The 19819-nt window shown below is 37.0% G+C and overlaps 1 protein-coding gene and 1 long non-coding RNA gene across 2 annotated transcripts; both read right to left on the bottom strand.

Moving 5' to 3' along the window:
• Positions 1–110: 110 nt before the first annotated feature.
• LOC139960823 (V-type proton ATPase subunit S1-like) lies at positions 111–11320 on the bottom strand. Its single transcript, XM_071959407.1, has 9 exons — positions 11051–11320; positions 9310–9439; positions 8807–8884; positions 7736–7914; positions 6886–6994; positions 5293–5528; positions 4186–4233; positions 2243–2435; positions 111–1795 (listed from the first exon to the last, which is right to left on the bottom strand). The coding sequence occupies exons 1-9, from the start codon at positions 11161–11163 to the stop codon at positions 1580–1582; spliced, it is 1302 nt and encodes a 433-aa protein (XP_071815508.1). The 5' UTR covers positions 11164–11320; the 3' UTR covers positions 111–1579.
• Positions 11321–14504: 3184 nt separating this feature from the next.
• On the bottom strand, positions 14505–19245 carry LOC139960824 (uncharacterized). Its single transcript, XR_011790604.1, has 3 exons — positions 19085–19245; positions 17473–17610; positions 14505–16410 (listed from the first exon to the last, which is right to left on the bottom strand). It is a non-coding gene; the product is annotated as an uncharacterized lncRNA (long non-coding RNA).
• Positions 19246–19819: the final 574 nt, after the last annotated feature.

Here is a 19819-nt window from a genome sequence, read left to right as displayed (position 1 = left end):
TCATGGAAAGTTGACAGAGGATCCCATAATGCAATCTCCATTGGTAATCATAACAACGTGCCTCAACGATAACAATGATACTCATAAATTACATCATAAACAATAAGCCATACAAAATATTGATTTTATATTTTTCACCTGAATCATAACACAGACATAACAATACCTGAACACAAAAATATTAAAACTTCATCTTCACAAAGGAGACTAGGACACATGCATACTTAGTTGAGGCTAACAAGCCTAACATGTTATTTCATATAATTTCTCTTTAATCTAGACTACTTGTAAATGTTCTTTCTGGATCTATCAATCCACCTCTTCCAAATCACATGATTTATCCACATAGCAAGTAATAACAAATTATACTTAACACTGCTTGTTGGATATCACATATCCATCCAGCTAACTACCACCAAGACAAAAAATGTTCAAACAGCAAATATTAAATCTATTCAAGTTTTACATTGTCAATCATTATAATGTTTTAATCTAGACAGTCTTGTGACTTATTCTTTCATTTTTAGTATCTTGTGTTTTTGTATTGTTTTAAGGCTTGGAAATAGGAATTTCTAAATATTATTTTTGAGATTCATTAAATGCCATGGACATCCTTTCAAATTTTTATGACTTTTGTACAAAAATCAGGAGCCTTAAAAACAGGTACAGTCAGGTAATTCAAATCACTGTTCAGTGAATAGAGAAATATGTTTTAAAAAAACAACAACCTGGTATTAAACAGGTCTAAAAATTTTACTAACTGCTTGCCAGACATGAAACTTAAATTTAAAGTCGAATGCATTATTATAAATAAATTAACCATTGGAATGTCACTATAGGTACTTCACATGCTGTGCAATACATAAGAAAGAATAAGTTGAGACATGCACCTATAGTACCCTCCACCAGTTTACATTGTCTGAATTATCACAAAAGATGTTACTTAATCATCTTTATCTTGAAACAATCATTGAGTAAAACAAAAAAGATAATGCTATTCAAGAATATAACAATTTGTAACATTACACAGTTTAACACTTCAAATTACACTTAATACAGACTGTGAGATCCACAAAACAGAACTATCAAAATACATAAAACTTTCACAACTTAGAAACCAAGTTCTTTTCTGTGTTCACAGGTGTCCATCTCTACAGAATATTGTTATTGCACAATTTCACTGCGGTTTAAAATGCTCAGAGAAAGATTTCTTCCCCCTAATTTACAATTTTTCCAAATAATAGATTTAAATTTGTTATGAATTTTTGGAACATACCATTCACTGCAAAGCACCAGGTTTGAATATAACTGATAAGTTTACTGCTATCAGTTTGACAAACGGTAGCATTAAGTGAAAACACTGCCACTGTGTTTTGCAGTACAGTACATACCAGTGGTTGGTGTTTATAGTGTGTTAATTACTCTAGGAACTAAATACCCCCAAAATATCCATTGCTACGTAGCTTAAATAACAAGAAGATAACTTATACGGGTAAACCAACATTCCTTGTCTGACTATTTGCATTTAAGTAACTGTAGTACTTTACCAATTACGAGTTGTGGTTGCCACATCGTAGTTTTATTCGGACACATTAACAGTTATTGTTTTACCTTTAGGGTCATCAAACTGATCCATTACTGTTAAACCTGCTAACATAGAGACACCAAAATAGAGAATTAAAACTAAAATCAGAGTGATGACTAGACCCATCCAGATTCCTGGCGTGAAGAAACCGACGCAGTCATTCGCTCTGGAGAATTTAGGTAGCGTATCACTCACGTTGAACGGCTGGACCTGAACCAGAAAATACAAATGTGTAAAGATTATTGAAACGTGGATAGAAATGAACGACTAAATGTTGCATACGACTATTAAACAAAATTATTTATATCATGTGAAACTGAAAGTTTATTTGCAATGATGATGAGGTTCTTATTGAAGTTCCTCAAATAAAGTTCATCTTACCAACATTAGATACAATAGGGAAGTGAGTGTGTGATTCTCATTAATTAACCTGTAGGCTACTAACCTAACATCGTAAGCTGTTTGTAGGCTACTAACCTAACATCGTGAGCTATTTTAACAGACAATAGAGTTTGGTGCTCTAAGGGTGATACGATTCCATTCTTTGTATGACACCGGTAACAGACAATAGAGTTTGGTGCTCTAAGGGTGATACGATTCCATTCTTTGGATAACACCGTTAACAGATCTATAATAGAGTTTGGTCTTCACACTAACCTGGAAGTTTGTCAGATTTACCCTGCCACCTTCCTTGGTTCCAAAGGATTCGATCCCACAATGGAATGAGAACTTTTGAGGTGTTTGAGGTGTATTAATTTTGAAGTTTACATCATAACTTTTTCCCTCTACTGTAAATTTGGCTGAACTGCTTAAAAAGTTCCAAAAGTAGCTGCTACTTGAGCTGCTGAGACTGTGGAATATAAAAATTGAAAAATTAAATTATAAATAGTTAAGATGTCTAGATGTCGCTTGATCTTGTTCACCTCAGATAAGTTAACAAAGGTCAACTTTCCATGATCAGATTGTTGAGAAGCTGCCATTTTGTGTGCATGTCAGAGACATAGTTCACATACTCTATCTTCAAGGTTTCAGGTTCAACAGTAGATCAGGCATTCTGATTGGTTTAGGGACAAAATTCTGACACTGGAAACATGTGGCCACAAAATGTTGTTTTTATACCTTGGAAAGGTCCCTTTTACCGAAGTTAGTAGTCCCTATTAGTGATAATGAAAAGTAAAATCATGCCATTTTTGTAAGTTACAAGCAACCATTTGGAGCCTAAAGTAGTTAATTAAATATATCAAATATCCCTCTTGTTGAAAAATATTCAAATTCTGGCAATATTATGCCAGAGAACATTGAACAAGATAGCCTACTGTGTGCCCTCAGAGACAAGTTTACCCCTACCAGTGTAACATATGGCTATGCCTATCTTTAGTTTAATCAGGATGTTAAAGTGGTTGATCTCTAGCTGGAGATCTGATCTTCCGCACTTTCTTGAATATGAACATGGCCATTTTGGTAGGTTAGATTTGACCACCAAGTACAAAACTGAATGTTATTTCGCAAGAATTCGAAAGTATATACTACCAGTCATCTATTCATTAAATGGTGAGTTTACTCCATAAAAAGATGAAACATGATTTTTGATAACACGTAACTTAGAATGGTAGAAAAACTTATTTAGTAATAGGATTGGGTACCCAGGAGACCGACTGTAAAGCATACTACCCAGTAACTTCAGTAATGGGATTGGGCACCCAGAAGACTACCCAGTACCCAGTCACAAAGCCCATCCCATGCTAAACTGCACAGCAACTTTCCACACTTGAAAGTATCAAACAATATGTGTTTCATCCATGATTCGAGCAACAGACATGGTGAGATAATATTATGGGGTGATTATGGGGTGATAGATGTTGTTTGACAAATTTTCCAAACACAGATATCTAGCTGTGGTCAGTACTGAGGAACAAAACATGTAGATGAGGAAAGCAATAAGGACATGGATAGCCATGGTAACAATACAAGTTCTTTGTAGGAAATGTTTGATTTGCCAAGTATACAGTATTGTGAACCATTGTTGAATCTTGGAACTTTCTGTGAATGTGCCCAATCAAATGCTTTCATGAATTCTACAACCACTCAAAGCATAAGCAGTTTATTCAATGGGGCATTGCACTGATACGATTGTAGGGCTGTACAGATGCATACTGTACATGTAGCTTAAGAAATGTTTTCATTGATCATGACTAAACATAACACAGCATCAATTGTGTTTGTTTCTAATATGCAATGCAGATGTGAGGCCTTTTTCGTTGAAAAACAGTCAAACAACAGAAGAAATGAACAATATTTAGTCTTGATATAACTGTACCCAGAGGGTAACATTTGGCGTACACATGTATACAGTACAGTTGAGTTTCACTTTATTTGTGTAATAAATTGGGAGAACCTAAAATCAGCACCGGGATCCCAGGAGCAATATTTTGGCGTGTTTAAGGGGGTATTTAGTTACGATACAATGCAAGTGAATTTAATGTAAACCATTATTTGTCTGCCAGACGACCCCCGATTCTGGAAATACAGAAATTTTGTCATCTCAGACTACCTTTCAAAATGACATAAGTTACATGCAAAGACTTCCTTAGCACACTTACGTCAGCATGAAACTCTCAACTTCTTTCCCTGTAGTTTTCATGACAAATCTGCAGACAGAAAAATACACATGAATAATACAACATTGGGTCTAGTCATAAAGAGACCAGATATCACATTTACAAGGTTAACAGACTCGGACATGTGTTGAACACACATGTTGCCAGTAACCAGCAAGTAAATTTTTCTACTCTAAATGTTGGGATGCATCAAAATATAGATACAATAATTTTCATTGCTATTGTTTTAACTTCACAAACTCTGCAGTAATATTCAAAGTCAAGACAAGAGGATACCATACAGTGTTTATCCATAATTCTATGATATCACCCAGGCTGCATTGTCTACATGTACAAAACAAAGAAAATGGCATATACGAATTGAATAAAAAAAATTCACCAGGTGGCTTAGATCATATCATTCTTTTACATGCCAAAAATAGAACTTCTTGAAAAACTACTCCTCTCCAAGAATGACTTCAGGCAGAAAATTGATTATGATATATTGTAGACCGATTAAAACACTGCTATCAATCCAATTTGTATTGATATAACACTTTTAATATGTGAGAAATGACCCAGGATAAACAGTGGAGATTCATCAAAGCAACTGGACCGTTAGACCATCAGGTCAGTTCACCAGATGCAACACAAAACTGTGATAGGAAAAACATGACTTTTATGGCTCCAAATGACATGTTTACAAATAATTACAACTTTTCATCCAATGTCATCCCAAGGATGCTCTTTTGTTTATATGCAGCTTAAAGAAAATGTTTTGCTTGAGTGATTAGAATTTATAAAAATCATGGACTAATATGAATATTTATGCCTTCACCGAGGGAGGAACTGGACGTCACCATCAGTGCAGCCTTAAAAGATCATTCCTGAGATTTAAATTATTTTAGAGGGTGAATATCTTGAAAACTGTAATAGCTATGTAAACATTTACCAGCACTCAAATTGATCTTTGTATCTTAGACTATAACATAGACTAAAATTCTGCTTAAAGTCAACCTATCAGGGTACATTTGTAACCGCCATTCAGACACTCGTATAAAAGAAGTAGTAATACTCTAAACATGAAATTTCTCTGTTCACGATTCTTACGTTGTTGAATTTTTGGTACACTTTGACGTAGCTGTATCCCAAGGGCCGTTGGAGACATTTAACCATGCATCGTTGCCGGGAACAGCCACAGCTATATTTGCGACATACAAGAGGCCATGGCAGTTTGAATCATTGAAGTGGACAAGAGAGTATGATGTGTTGATGCCACCATCTGTAGTTTGCAACAAATGTCGTCCCATTTGAATCAATGGTTCCTGGTCTCTCGAAGCTGAGATCTGAAATAAATAGATACAAAAGCAAACGCTGTCAAAATCTCTATCAATGAGCCATATACTGGGTACTTGTGTGTTTGTGGTAACAATATCTACCAAATGTAATGGCTGTAGGGTTACAAACTGCATGCAGTTTCATTTAGTGATGCAACCCAGCTGGGACAGGATTTAAACACAAGCAGGCTTTGTGATTTCTTGCCCTTCAATTTGCTCACTATGTGAACAATGTAGAGCAAGTGAATTACATTTACCCAGGAATTAAGTGAGAACCAGAATAGATCCGAGATGAACAGCTCTTACGTATATCACTCCTTGTGGGCATCAAACATTTCTTTCACTGGTAAGGAATTTACAAAATCTTTCAATATCCAGAAAAGAAGTCTTCTGATGTGAAATAATAATATAGACGCGTAGATGTATTATTAAAATCAGCTCCACCACCTTCCGACCATCGCTTTCAATATTTGTGAGAGCTCTACATGACATTGTTTATACACTGTCAAAAGTCAGAAAAAATGGCAAATTTTGACTCCATTTCAGATAGCCTGTTGACCCCTTAAAGCCAATTTTTTCTACCATTTGAGATAACAGGTTGCCACCTTGAAGCTCAAAGGATGAAAACTGATAACAGGCACTGCTGTGCTAAAGATACTCAACAGATTTCATTTTCCTGGTTGACTGTATGTTTTGTTGAAGACTAATATAGAGCCCATTCACTAACTAAACTGAACTGACCAAGCTATGTTCATGAAAGAAAATCATCGCATTCAAGAGTTCACAGGTTAACTGTAGCTTTAATTATTGAATTACCATGTTTAAAATGTTTGCAGACTTTGACACCTGTCGACCTCTACCCATTTCAATCATGGGGCATCTACCAAGTACATGACATTGCTTCAACTTATGGTTGATGAGATATCATGTTTACAAGCTTTTTAATGTGATAAAACTCTAACCACGTCCATTAATGAATACTAATGAGAATGAATTCCTTGGTTGTATGATGACCATGTAACCCTATCATCAACTGACATCACCATACCAAGTATCAACTAAATCGGATATACTGTTCAAGAGATATTGCCATTATGAGAATTTTACGTTAAGTCTCGCCCACATATCAATATACATGAGATGGGAACAATTGGCACAGCTGCACATCATTGGGCATCTACCAATCAGGCATGACATCATGACATTGAAGAGATACTGTGTTTACAAGCTGGCCGTCACAAACACACGCCAGTACGATTTGCAAATGTTACTGAGACTTTGGCATTGTAACCAAAAAGAACAGACCAAAGAACAGGACACCTTATTCTATGAACATTTCTGATCATAAACTTGCAGTAGATTATACCTTGCTTGGATGGCTTGCAGTAAGTATAGCTGTAAACTTCTTCCCCATAGCTACTACTTCATCAATCAACTTCTTAATCAAATTATCAGCATTCTGAAGAGAGACAGCTCTATAAGAAACAGGAGAGACAATCATGAGTGACATCTCAAGTGCATAAGATGTCTTATGGTGATATAAGCTATAATGGATACTTCATACCTAAACAATTTTGATGGGAAACAGTCGAGTTTCATTTATATCAGAATCTACCATAACTTGAATCTCAAAGTTGAGCAGAGTTGAAAACCTTACTTCAATCATCCATAGATATAACATAATCACTTAAATAATGAACAACTTTGATTATGATCATTTCTTTGTGTGTAAGGAGTTCACATGCAAATTTTCACACAAAGACCTTAATCCAACATAAATTACTTGAACTAGAGTAAGGATAAGTGTATGATCAAAAGCATAATTTGAAAATGTAGCCATAACTTTCACCAACAGAATCCAGCTACTTACCTTTGATATTATATTTTCTAGAAATTTGTTGTTACGTTTCTTCGAGTCTTTTGAACATTTTATTGTCATAATTGCATCAGGCTTCACCATCTGACATTATTAAGCTTTCCACCACGTATATGAAAAGAGACTGTTTTTCATACAGTTTTTTCAACTAGTTCAAAGTCCACCACTAGACAAGTTATTTTAGTATGAAAAACAATCAGCTGCTTTAAATCATCATTCCAAGAACAAGGAAACGTATTTAACAGAGAAACTGTTTGTGTGTGGAAATATCCTTAAAAATGCATGTTTGTAATATGTAATAAAAGTACAATTACATTGAACTAAACTATGTATACTGTACCTGTCTGTTGAGAGCTCTAATGGAATCAACAATACATTCTCTTGATCTTCAACCAGTTCAGATGACCACCCTTTAGTGTATTTTATGGTCGGTCCTACAGCCTTTTCTTCTATAGCTTTCAAAGGAACCGGCTCGACCATTTCCATCGTTAGGTGGGACGCAGAATTTTGGTAGGAATGCTAAATAACATCAAGGAGGAAAGAAGAGGAAAGAAGAGGAGAGAATCAAAGTATCTCATTCATCTCTCCAGGACTCGTAGCCAATCTTTGATCTCACCCAGTAATCAGGAGACAATCACAATCTGTTAACTTACACCACATTATCAACAAGTTACTAAACTTCATTTGAACCATCTAAATAGAATAGATTCTCATGTTCCTTAAAATGATCAAAATAAGAAGCAGCATATAACAAACAGGTACAACAGCATCTATAAAATTGCCAATCATTTCCAACTAGCTGCAAGATGTCAAAACATCAGATTTCAGTAAAAAACAGGTTGATGTAACACATTAAATGTTAACAATTTACTCAACACAGTGTGGTAAGTTTATGAAATGTGGGGAGGGGGTCGGGGGGGGGGGGGTGGTGGTCAGCCTAAATATATATCTCCCTTGGAATCCCTTCTTGCACCTTTTTGGATTGCAAAGAATGACAATGTAGTGAATACTGATTCTCTGAATGCAAGGTACTGTGGACAACCCCAGTAAAAGAAACAGCTATTAATACCACCAGCTAAGTGTTTGAACTTTCACATGATATAGCAATGGAGTCAATGATTTAATGAAGTTTCACTACTAAGTTCTCTACCTTTTTTTTGTAGCTGCATGTGAAGAATTCAGTATACAACTCATACTGGGAAAGACACAAACACTAAATGAAACAAAATATATGGTATTACATGATCTAGGCAAAGTCAGAAGAACACTAGCTAAACAAGTAGCTCTTCAATGGCAACATGTTCTAAAAGCAACAGTTTACCATTTAGAATATTAAAGTGAACCTTACAACTTTACAAGACAATTTGGAGAGCTATAATAATTTCCAAACATTTATGAAAATGCTACATACCATAAAGTTCTTCAAACTTCCTCCTTCACTATTCTGTAAATAAGCACCTCCATATCTGGAAATGTCATCGATACTCAACTGTGGAAAGATAGGTAGTGACAAACTTTGATTTATTGGTTACTATAACAACAGAAGCAACATTCTCTCTAAAGGAGATGATGAATTCTCACAATAGGAAACAAATACATTCAGTCTCTCATTCCACGAATGGAGGTTGGCTTGTTTCAGAACTTGGCTGTAATGTTACCAACTATCGAAGTGAATAGTTTCATAGATTACATCTCTTATTTAAGCATGTGTTGTAGACATCAACTAAACAATCAACATGAAGAGATGGTCTTCCACTGACCAACAAAGTACAGATTATTGAAAGTGCAGAATTCCATGCTTAGGCATGGTTGCACACATTAAAGGGAAAACCAAGACTTGTTTTTTACTCATTTATCACTGCAGAAAGAGTGGTGGTTTCATAGAGGTATTAATGTACATGTTTCTGTCATTACCTGATTAAAATAAAAGACTATGACAACTTGGTTTTGTTCATTTTCCATGATTTTTTGGATGCATGTTGATAATAAGAAGTCTCTGTCCACTATCTGGCCAACAGACTGGGATGGGATGTCCTCCAAGTATCTGGAAAACGATGAAATGAAAGAGACATTGATGTTACATAACTTGAATTGATTCGGGTAGTTTCTGTTTTCTGATGTTTTCTGCAAATAAGATTACTGATACATGTAAGTGACTGCTTCATACCAACACACATACAGTACAGCAATGATTGGAAATAAATTTCTTACTACTGATATATCTATGTGCATCCCTCTACAAATAAGCTTTTCATTTCAAAATTAGTTTTCCTACCCACTGCAACTAACAAAATGTATGGAATAAAGAGGTGATAGAAAACTGACTTCTGTTGTTGAACAAACCATTACAAACTCTAGGTGTTCAGTATGTAGGGACAAAGTTACACCACAATATGATCACAAACGAGTTATATATATGTGCTATAAGTGATGCAAAAGAGTAGCTTCTCAAGTTTTGGAGTAATAATATTATTGTTAATATTATACTGTACTTAATAATAATAATACATATAGCGCATAATCCCGTCAGCCTTTATGCGCTTTACAAAAACAAAATGAGTACAAAAATACAGCATAATAGAACAAAAAACTTAAAGATACACAAATGGATCGAAGTACAAGGTCCAATGAGGATAGCACGTGAATAAGTGAGTTTTTAAGACACTTTTAAAATTGTCTATGCAGGGGCACTCCTACTGTGGTTGGGGAGTGTTCCAGAGTTTGGGGGCTACAGAATTGAAAGGAAGGCTCACCGTACATCTTAGCATTAACTTTTGGTGGTTTTAGGAGAATAGTGCATTAGATATGAGTGAGCGAGTTGGAAAATTTAAGGTAAGTTAGTTGGAAATAAAGTTTGGGGCAAAACCATGGATGGCTTTGTAGATGAGGGTGAGAAGTTTGTACTTTATTCTTTCAGACACAGGAAGCCAGTGAAGTTGGTGGAGAGTATGTTAGGGATCTGTTATAGATCTGTGACTATGGTAGCTAATCTGGCAGCAGTGTTTTGAATGCGCTGAAGCTTACCCCTTTATCACACATAGTTTGCAATAGTACGTATGTTGTCAATGACGGGACAAAATAATGGACTAATGGACTTGATCCATGATAGCTCCACTTTTAATTTAAGGTATGATTTATTGGTCCCAAGTATGCTAGATATTCAAATATGTTCACCTTTGGTCAAAATTCTTCAACTGTTTTTATTACAACCTTTCGAGGAAAGGATAATTTCCTCACTTGAACATTCAGTCATCTTGTGTGCAAGTTAAAAATGTCTGAGAACAATTTGGAGAGTAAAGACCTCCAGGAGAGTACTTTTTGAAAACTTCTAGCAATTACTAATTAGCAAACTAGTATAATTTGGGACCTGTAAAGTGTAAAGACTACCTGTGTTAGGCCCAGGGATAGGATAGGCCCAAGTTACTTAACCATATACTCATACTGCACACCTTTGTAAGATTTGGTACATTCATTGACAATGATCAGATGTGACAACCACTAATGGACAACTTAAACTAATGAGATAGTGATAGGCTAGGCGATAGATTTAGTTACATAGGTCTAGTACTTACTAATACTAAGCCTAGTACTAGTATTGTAAGTAGTAAGTTAGGTCTAGGCCGTAGGCTAGTACTATTATTGTTATTTCACTCACTTCTGATTTGACCATGTTATAAACGGAACACTATCTCCAGCTTCAGAGTAGCATAATAGGAAGCATACAGTAATGTAACAAGCAAAAACTTGAAACACTGGACGAAAAGCCATCTCGAAACTCTGCACAATATCGTTAGAATGTGACAAGTTTAGTGCAATTAACTAATCCAGAATGTATGAAGTACGTTACGGTAGCGTTGACTTTGTGTTGTACTTAGGATCGATCGTATCTGTCGTGTACGTTACTAGTACTGGGCAGACTGGTTAGGTCTTGTGGATATGATCAATTGAGAAACTGTTGGATCTTAGTCACATGATAATTAAGGAGTCTAACAAACGCCATTTTACAAAAATGGTAGTTATGAGAAAATGAGGACTATTGAGTAGGCCTCTCAGCTCATATTTGGAAACACTTGTTAATCAGGACAGTCGACGTTACCACACCCGCTGCGTAATATTTTTTTAGTGATATTAAATTCATTATCAATGATAAGTCAAAGATCCAGTACAATAAACATTTCTTGCTGAAGTCATTATTGCGCATCCGTACCGGCACACTATCCCACCCGTACCAAAGATTTCCACTTTGTTTGCCTATTCTGTAACGAGGGACGGCATATAATTGTATTGTAAGCTATTTTTGCAAAAATGGTACTACACCCCCTACCCCCCCCCCCCCCCCGTCCTTCCACATCACGTCAATCGTGACACTCCACTGAAAAACTGACTCTTGATGGGGTAGTGCCCATTCTTGGGAGGGGGGAGGGGTTACTACGGTTATATGATGTACAATGCAGGGGAAATTAAGTAACATTTTTGTGAGGGTGTGTGTATGGATGTGCGTATGCGAGGGTGTGTGGTGCGTGTATGCGCGCGCGTGAGTATGTGTGCAAATAAACTTGTACATGTTACTACAGGAGTAAATTATATAAGGCAAATGGCCTGGTGGGTGACTGCCTGGATATCGGATAGTGTGACTTTGTGAATGGTGACGTAATATTTACAAGGCCAACTTTGGAAGGTTCTTCCACTCGTTAAGCTGGTTTTACATACTATGTCTGAAGTTCCACCAATATCAGGTGCGTATCCAGGGGGGGCGTTGGGGGCTCGCGCCCCCCGGGTAAGAAAAAGAGGAGAGAAAAAAAAGAGAAGAAAAAAGGAAAAAAGAGGGGAAAAAGAGGAGGAGGAGAGGAAGGGAGGGAAAAGAAAAAGAAGAAAGAGAGAAGAAGGAGAAAAGGAGGGAGTAAAAGAAAAACGCGAAGACACCGGGAAGAGAAAGAGGAACAGTGACATCATTACAGATGATAGATACAACTTACAAGGCCTGGGAAGTGTCATTTCCGGGGATCTGGGAGACATTTTCGGCCAAAATTTGCTTGTACGCTTCGCGATAACAAATGGTCCTGGGTAGTGCCATTTCCAGCGATCTGGGAGGCATTTTCGGCCAAAATTTTCTTGTATGCTTCGCGCCAACCTATGGTGGCGCTACGCTTAGATAATTTGCCTACAGGCTTCGCCCCTCCCTTGGCAAATTCCTCGCTACGCGCCTGTTCGAATTTGTAACGCAAACAGCAGATATCACATCATATCAGTGAGCATGAAAATGGCGTTCCAGGATGAAAATCCTCAAAACTGTCCGACTTGCCTGAAAAAATAACCAAAACTTTTCGCGCGCGAAGCGCGCGTTCAACGTGTCATTGTCAATATCATATATGCAAGCATCGGTTATTACATCGCATGCAATCATGTACCGTACGGTCCGTTAAAATTGCGCAGTATACCGCGGGATGCTAATGTAAACAACGACATGTCTCATGTAGATGTATAAAAAGCATGGAGGTCCAATAATGTCAAAAGTTTCTTTTACATTAGTAATGGCGAATTAGGGGCTGCACCCCCGCCGCGCAGTGGCGGAGCGTCCATACGGACTCAAATGGACTGCTGGCACCTTTTTCAGCTCTTTACCACTTTTTACTTATTCGTGATTATTGACTTTTTTATTGCGCTCTCATCTACTTATTGACATTTCTCACATTTTGTTGGTGTAATTTGGCGATGACACCCTATTCTTCGTTTTTCTGCAAATAAGCCAGGCCCTGAAAGGGTCATTTCCAGCGATCTAGGGAGTATCTTTACTCAAAAATTGTCTGTGCGCTACGCGCCAACCAGTGGTGGCGCTCCGCTTAGATAGTGTCGAAAGCGCCCCTACAGACCATTCTCGCCCCTCCTGACCAATACCCCTAGCTCCGCCACTGCCGCCGCTCCTCCTACGCCTATGTGTGTAGTGTTCGGTTGAAGGAGATATCTGCTATTTTTTCATTTCCTTCAACCAAGTTTTATAATAGCCGTTATAAGAGGTTTAATATTTCTACACCAATAAATTAACTGTGTCTGAATTTTCGAAAATTTCTGACCAACATTCTGCATCACACTTCCCTCTACTCGTGCAATTTTGACCGGTCTGTTAGGGGTTGAAGGAAGTTTTCCTATATTGGTTGTCCATAGATGAAATTTTGTACAACATTATGGGTATGTTTTGAAGTGAGTTTATTCACGAGAAATGTGAATTTTCAAATTCGGAACAAATATGGGGCTTAAAACCTTGAAAAGTGGGGCTGATGGTATTGTGGGCCGCGACGTAGAATCACCTACAAAAGCAAAGACCCACAGGAGATGCGATCAGGTCGAACATGACGTGTGCCGGGTTGACAATCTTCAAAAAGGTTATGGATGGAAAAAAAACTATTAGGAAATACTTGGTTCTCAGGCAAAAAGTGTACATCTGGTTGGTCATTTCAAGCCCGAGAAGTGCCGTTTCCGGTGATCTGGGGGGTATCAAAACCAGAAATTTTCTTGTACGTTGCGCGCCAACCGATGGTGGCGCTCCGCTTAGATAGTAATTCGCGCCCCCCGGGTTAGAAAATCCTGGATACGCGCCTGAATATGTACATGAGTTATCATGTTTACAAGACTTTACAAACTTTGACTTATGTTTACCACAAATGACCTTTGACCTCCACCAATTTCAATAGAGTCCCTGTACTCAACAAGTTGAATCTACATACTTGTATGAAGTTCAGAAAGATGTATTTTTTGAGTTATCGTGTTTAAGAAAAGGGTTCTTGTACTCAATAAGATGGATCAAGATACCAAGTATGAAGGTAATCCACTATGAACTCACAGTGTTTACAGAGTTACAGTGTTTACAAGCAAGTGTCACATCCACGCGCAGTTTAGATTACACTTTCAACAATATGTCTCTATTAAAGATCATTTTCATCTTATTAGTATTAAGTTGTAAGTCCTTCTAATGACTTGTAATGGATTCTGCTGCTATGAGATTGCTGAATGTTTCAGCGATACAAAGGAAACAAAACAGAAAAAGAAAAGGACCACTATCAAGGCAAAAGCTGCTCTGAATGGACACATAAAAACTGAGACCAAAACATCCCTTCAAGTATGTACTCGTAAGTGTATTCAATATTGAATATTCTTTCTACATTATCATAAAGAAGTGTTATGATAAATCTCTTTAACTAGAAAATGATTAATATTTTGTTTAACAGTACTTCACTTTTCAATTAACTAACTGTATCAAGTACTTGCTAAGTTTGTTATAGTCAAGAATGTCAACCCCCACACCCCAAAACCACCCCCCAACACACACACTTCTTGTATACACAGTCAAAGTTACTTAAAAATAGTCAGTGACTATTCCACAAAAGAAGAGTGTAACTGAATAACATCTGAATACTGTCAATGCTGTAACCATCACTCTTGTTCCCCAACATCCTGGTGGTAATGTGAGGGTGTTACTTCATCCACTCGTGCACCCTTCCAGACACCTGTACTGGTGACCCCACCTTCAGCCCCCTGTGTGCATATAGCTATTATAGAGGGAAACCAATATACAGCTTCTCTTTCCCAATAAAGGATATTTCATACTTGTATCTTTTTCCACTGCTCTTTACATAAAATCTAAATATATTACGCTACATGGTGAACATATACACTGAAAGACATAATTACTCCTAGAATTCATGATTGTAGAGTGTGTTGATAATTTAGGATCACCTGTAAACTTCCAAAACAAACATTTCACATACCAGCAGCAAACTAGTGAATTTCTGATTGTCTTATCATAAATGGTGATGCAATTAGATTAAACCAACAAACCCCAAATCATCAATTAAAGGAGGGAAAACCTGAAAAATGTGAGAAAGACTAAATATAATGATTATAGACCCGAAATGTGACCAGATAAACTTGTATGCTGATTAAGGTGTTTCCAAGATGATGTACTGAATAATGAAGTAAAAACTCCTATTGAGTTTTAAAGTGAATTTGCATAATTACTTATTCAGTTCAGGTTAACCTACAGCAATACTTCCACAGTTTTGCCAAAACTTAGGTGAACATATCTCAAAACTTTTTGTGCTCCTGAGAGTTCAAGATTTGGTTCTTTAAAAAAAAAATGGAATTTGAGGAGTCCCAGAGTATGATCTACACATGATCAAAGGAATGAAATCCTGAATAGCCTTTCCATGCTTCTATAAAACAAAGCAGTCACACCAACAGAATTCTGGTACAATATTTGGAATTACGAGAAAATTAATGAAATTATAAAGAGATTAAAGCCCAAAGAAACCAATCAAGAAAGATGAAGGAGATAAATGATCATGATTATTTCTATCTTCAAATACTCAAAGAAACTTCAAGTAAAGACTTTTCACGTAAGTGAGTTTTAGTCTTTGCCGTCATATGGTTGAGTGATGATAGAAATAATCACAAACAGAAATATATGAGCAGAATGCACCTTTAAAGACATATATGCTATGTTTGTTTAACTACAGATTTGTTTGTGTTAGTTGGTATTTCCATGATAAGCAGGTTGGATTTATAGCTATTCTTTCACAAGAATGCAGGGTGTTAAAAAAAAGGGTGTAAAACAGTGGTAATATGCTCCTGTGTTTGCACTTTAAAGACAATCCTTGATCTCTTGGCTGTTATAAATATATATATGGCATACTTGACATGTACAGTTTCTATATGTTTGATAGATTTTGAAAATAAACCATTCGGTACAACCAAATGGGACAAAAAATATGATTTAGTAGTATTGCAATCTTACAGTACTGCATGGAACTCAGTTTTGTAATACAAAGAAGGATAATCACAGAATTATTTACTGGTCAGTTGACATTGCCATTGTCTTTGCATAATAATTAATTTGTATGATTTATTTCTACCAGGTGCATTCTTCTCAGACAATTATCATTTGGAGATGATGAGAGGTTAATATCTAGCCTCATCCACCTCGATAGTAGTACGGGGGTGCACCACTCCCTTGCTTGCAACCTGAAAAGAATAAAGGACAAATTTGTGTGAAATAAAGTCATATGATACAAAAACTTTACTTGTAAAATTTAAATGATCGAAATAGAATAACTCCTAATGTTCTTCAATGAAAACTTACAACTGGTACAAACAGGAAACAAGTTCTTAACCAGAATGCAAAATTGCATTGTGGTTTCGATGATGTAAACAGTTTTCTTCATTGAATCTGACATAATGTATAGTGAGGGTGTACAACATACATGTTTTTAGTAATACAGTGAAAAGCAGTGTGATGTAACAAACAATATATTTGCAATGACACAGGCTGTCCTGAAATGACCATTGACCTCAATAACAGGTTTCTTGCATGTGATACATCAACATACTAAATATGACATCTGTGCTTGTTGAAATATTGTGTAAAATATGGTTTTCACAAATTTACCCCTTGTGAACTCAAATGACTTTTGAGCTCCGCCCACATTATGCTTCTTGTGATCAGGGTTAGCGCCAGCTGGAAAATTTAGGGAAGGGGGGCAGGGAGAATTCCCCTCTTGACCAACTTTTTGGTAGGGATTTGAGTATATTTGGAGGGGGGGGGGATTTTTAACATGTGGAGTATAAGAAAATATGACACTTTTTTGGCTCCACTTTAAACCTTCATATGAAGGGGCTTGGAAGGGAGGGACTAGGTGAAACATTAGAACAATGTCATCAGCTGTTAAGCTATGAAGTCTGATGGGACTTGCCTTACATTTTGTTTTGATATGATCCACACTACATTACAATAGAGGCCATCCAGTAGGTTGCTTCTCAGGGAAGTAGATTTGCAGGCAAAATCTACATTGATTTAGAGGACTTTCAACCAAAAAACCAAAGGTTTAGTGATTCCTTGTCACAGTTCATTTGAACATATAATAATGCAGACAGGATTTCAACCTTTTCACTATTGATGAATCAAAATACTATCAGTAAGATTTTTGCATTTATGAGGACAACTTCATGTTCATCCAACCTTCAATTTCTTGTGTTTATTAGGTTTTCAGATGTTGTACTCAAAGGATGTTTTAAAGATGTACTTACTTTTTTCCTTATTTCCGCCACTTTTTTCTGAACTGAATACACAGTTGCCTCCTTGGCCTTCCTTTTCAACATCGCTTGCATCTTTCTTGTCCACACAACCGAGGCACTCCCCTATCTTGCGAGCCACCCAGGATGTGGCTGAAATGAAGAAATGTATATGCAATATTAGTGTTGAAATTCGAAGGTCCTAGGATAGTTGCAAACCCTTTTGAAGGTGTTAACTATTACTCTCATTAACAATTAATGCAAGTATCTCAATCACTTTTTCCTTTTCATAGTTACTTGCAACAGTCCATTACATACCACAAATGCTTCTTCCCCAGTGACTAGTGACGCGTTGTTGTGCATCTTTCTGCGTGAGATATGTGCTTGACATGACATTATATTTGTAATCAGCTGTGCGTAATCTATTGTCCAATCAAGAGTTACTATTATTGGTCGCTATCGGCACTTCAGCCAACCAGCTAAGTTTGCCTGCATGCTGATTATTCCAGTTTGCCTGACTTCAGAGAAGCATATTTTTGTACTTGAGAGTTCTCAGTTAGTCTTCGTCCCGTTAGGATGTATCGTTTGAATTCTCATATTTTTAGGTCTCCCTTTATAGTCAAACGTTTCAAGCTTCATCCCATCTAATTTTCTCAATTTGGAATCAAAACAATTCAATAGTTTATCACAAGAAGAAAAGTAGGCGATTTTTCTCCTGAACTGTTACCTGTATAATCTCAATATTTTGGACTTAACCCTCGGCAGAATAGTCTCCTGTAAAGGCACCCACGCTAACCTGACATAAGTAAGTTCACCTAAAATTAAAACCCTGCCTCACAACAGCTTTCATGAAATCTTCTCATATAAAGTTGCAAGGACATGGTTACTTAAGTTAGTATAATTTCATGCAAAAACAATTACATTAGCATGACGGGAGAGGTCATCACTTCACCGATTATACACACTTATTGTTAAAGGCATTGAAGACTCGCCCCAAACCGCGCTCTGAAAAAGTTAACTTTCCGTTGCTTGCAAGTGAAGTTTTCTTCTTGTCGCTACAAATTGCAGACAGTAATGAAACGTGATACCTTGTTATAGAAAATATCTAGACCTGAGATGTCCATCGCTGCTATGCACACTGTGTTGTGGGTATTGACCGTAGCTGTATGTATTGACAGTACACTAGTGTCTAATTACCGACGGTAGCAAGATATGTGTGTATTTTCTGGGATCGATGGTGGTGTATAACACTTCTGTTACATGCATCCAAAACTAGGTCAGATTACCGGCATGAGACGCTTCTTTGTGAGTGAGTCTTCACACCCTTTAAGTTTAAGGAAATGATCCTGATTAATAATAAACTGTCGTGAAGTACACAGAGACGGAATTGAAACACACACTTGCTCCTACTTTGAAAAGTGGGGAAGGACAGATGCCCCTCTGTTCTCCCCTACCCACCCCAACGCCCAGTTCCTCTCCTACTGTACGCCTATGATATCTCGCAATATCTTATCTCCGCTTCGCGGAACCCATTTCGTTGAGCCATGACACAGCAAATAAATAAAAAGGAATAGAAAATGCCTCTTTCATTTAGGCGGTAGCCCAAACAGAAAAAGCAAAAACACACCTTCGATTATTACTCAGCACATACTAAATATCTCTTCCTGTAGTCGACGAGAAAATTTCTGATGGAAACTGACACAGACCAGCTGAGAAGGGAATTGGATGTCAGTCTATGTAGGACAATGTTTGTTTTCCAATACTGATCAACAAATGGCGTTGTGTGCAATGACTTTACAGTGCTGTCTATATATACGACGCCTGTATTATATTGTGTAGAGCCGTATATACGTATACTGGTACTGTGCCATCATGTATTACGTATGTCATAAAAATAAAACTTACGTCAGAGGCCGGGAATGCGTCATAATTATGATCTCCATGTGATGGTATTCCTTGCTACTGTTTAATTTTCGTTTATGTGTTTTCTAGAATTGTTATTCCTTTGATTTTTCTGTCTTTTTATTTCTATTTGTTTTAGGTTTTGTAAAGCGCCTCGGGGCCTTTTGGTATTTGGCGCTATATTAAGAACTTATTTATTATTATATTACTGCGCAATGATTCCATATTTATGCCGTCCAGGACCGTGGGTTATTGTGACAAGAGGAACGATGGGGCGGTTACCCCCTCCCCCAACCCCCCCCCCCAAAAAAAAACAAAGAGAGTAAAGAGAAAGAGAGAGCAACGATAGGAAGCGAGATACAGGGATGGGGACCAAGATTGGGGAGAATTTGGAAAACGAGAGAGATCTCACACCGCAAAGTTCAAGTTCAGAAGTTACAGAAAACAGTTACAGAAAACT

Source organism: Apostichopus japonicus, chromosome 20, assembly GCF_037975245.1.
Source record: "Apostichopus japonicus isolate 1M-3 chromosome 20, ASM3797524v1, whole genome shotgun sequence".
Lineage (NCBI taxonomy): Eukaryota > Metazoa > Echinodermata > Holothuroidea > Aspidochirotida > Stichopodidae > Apostichopus > Apostichopus japonicus.
Note: the sequence above shows the minus strand (reverse complement) of the source record. Positions and strands in the feature narration are given on the sequence as shown.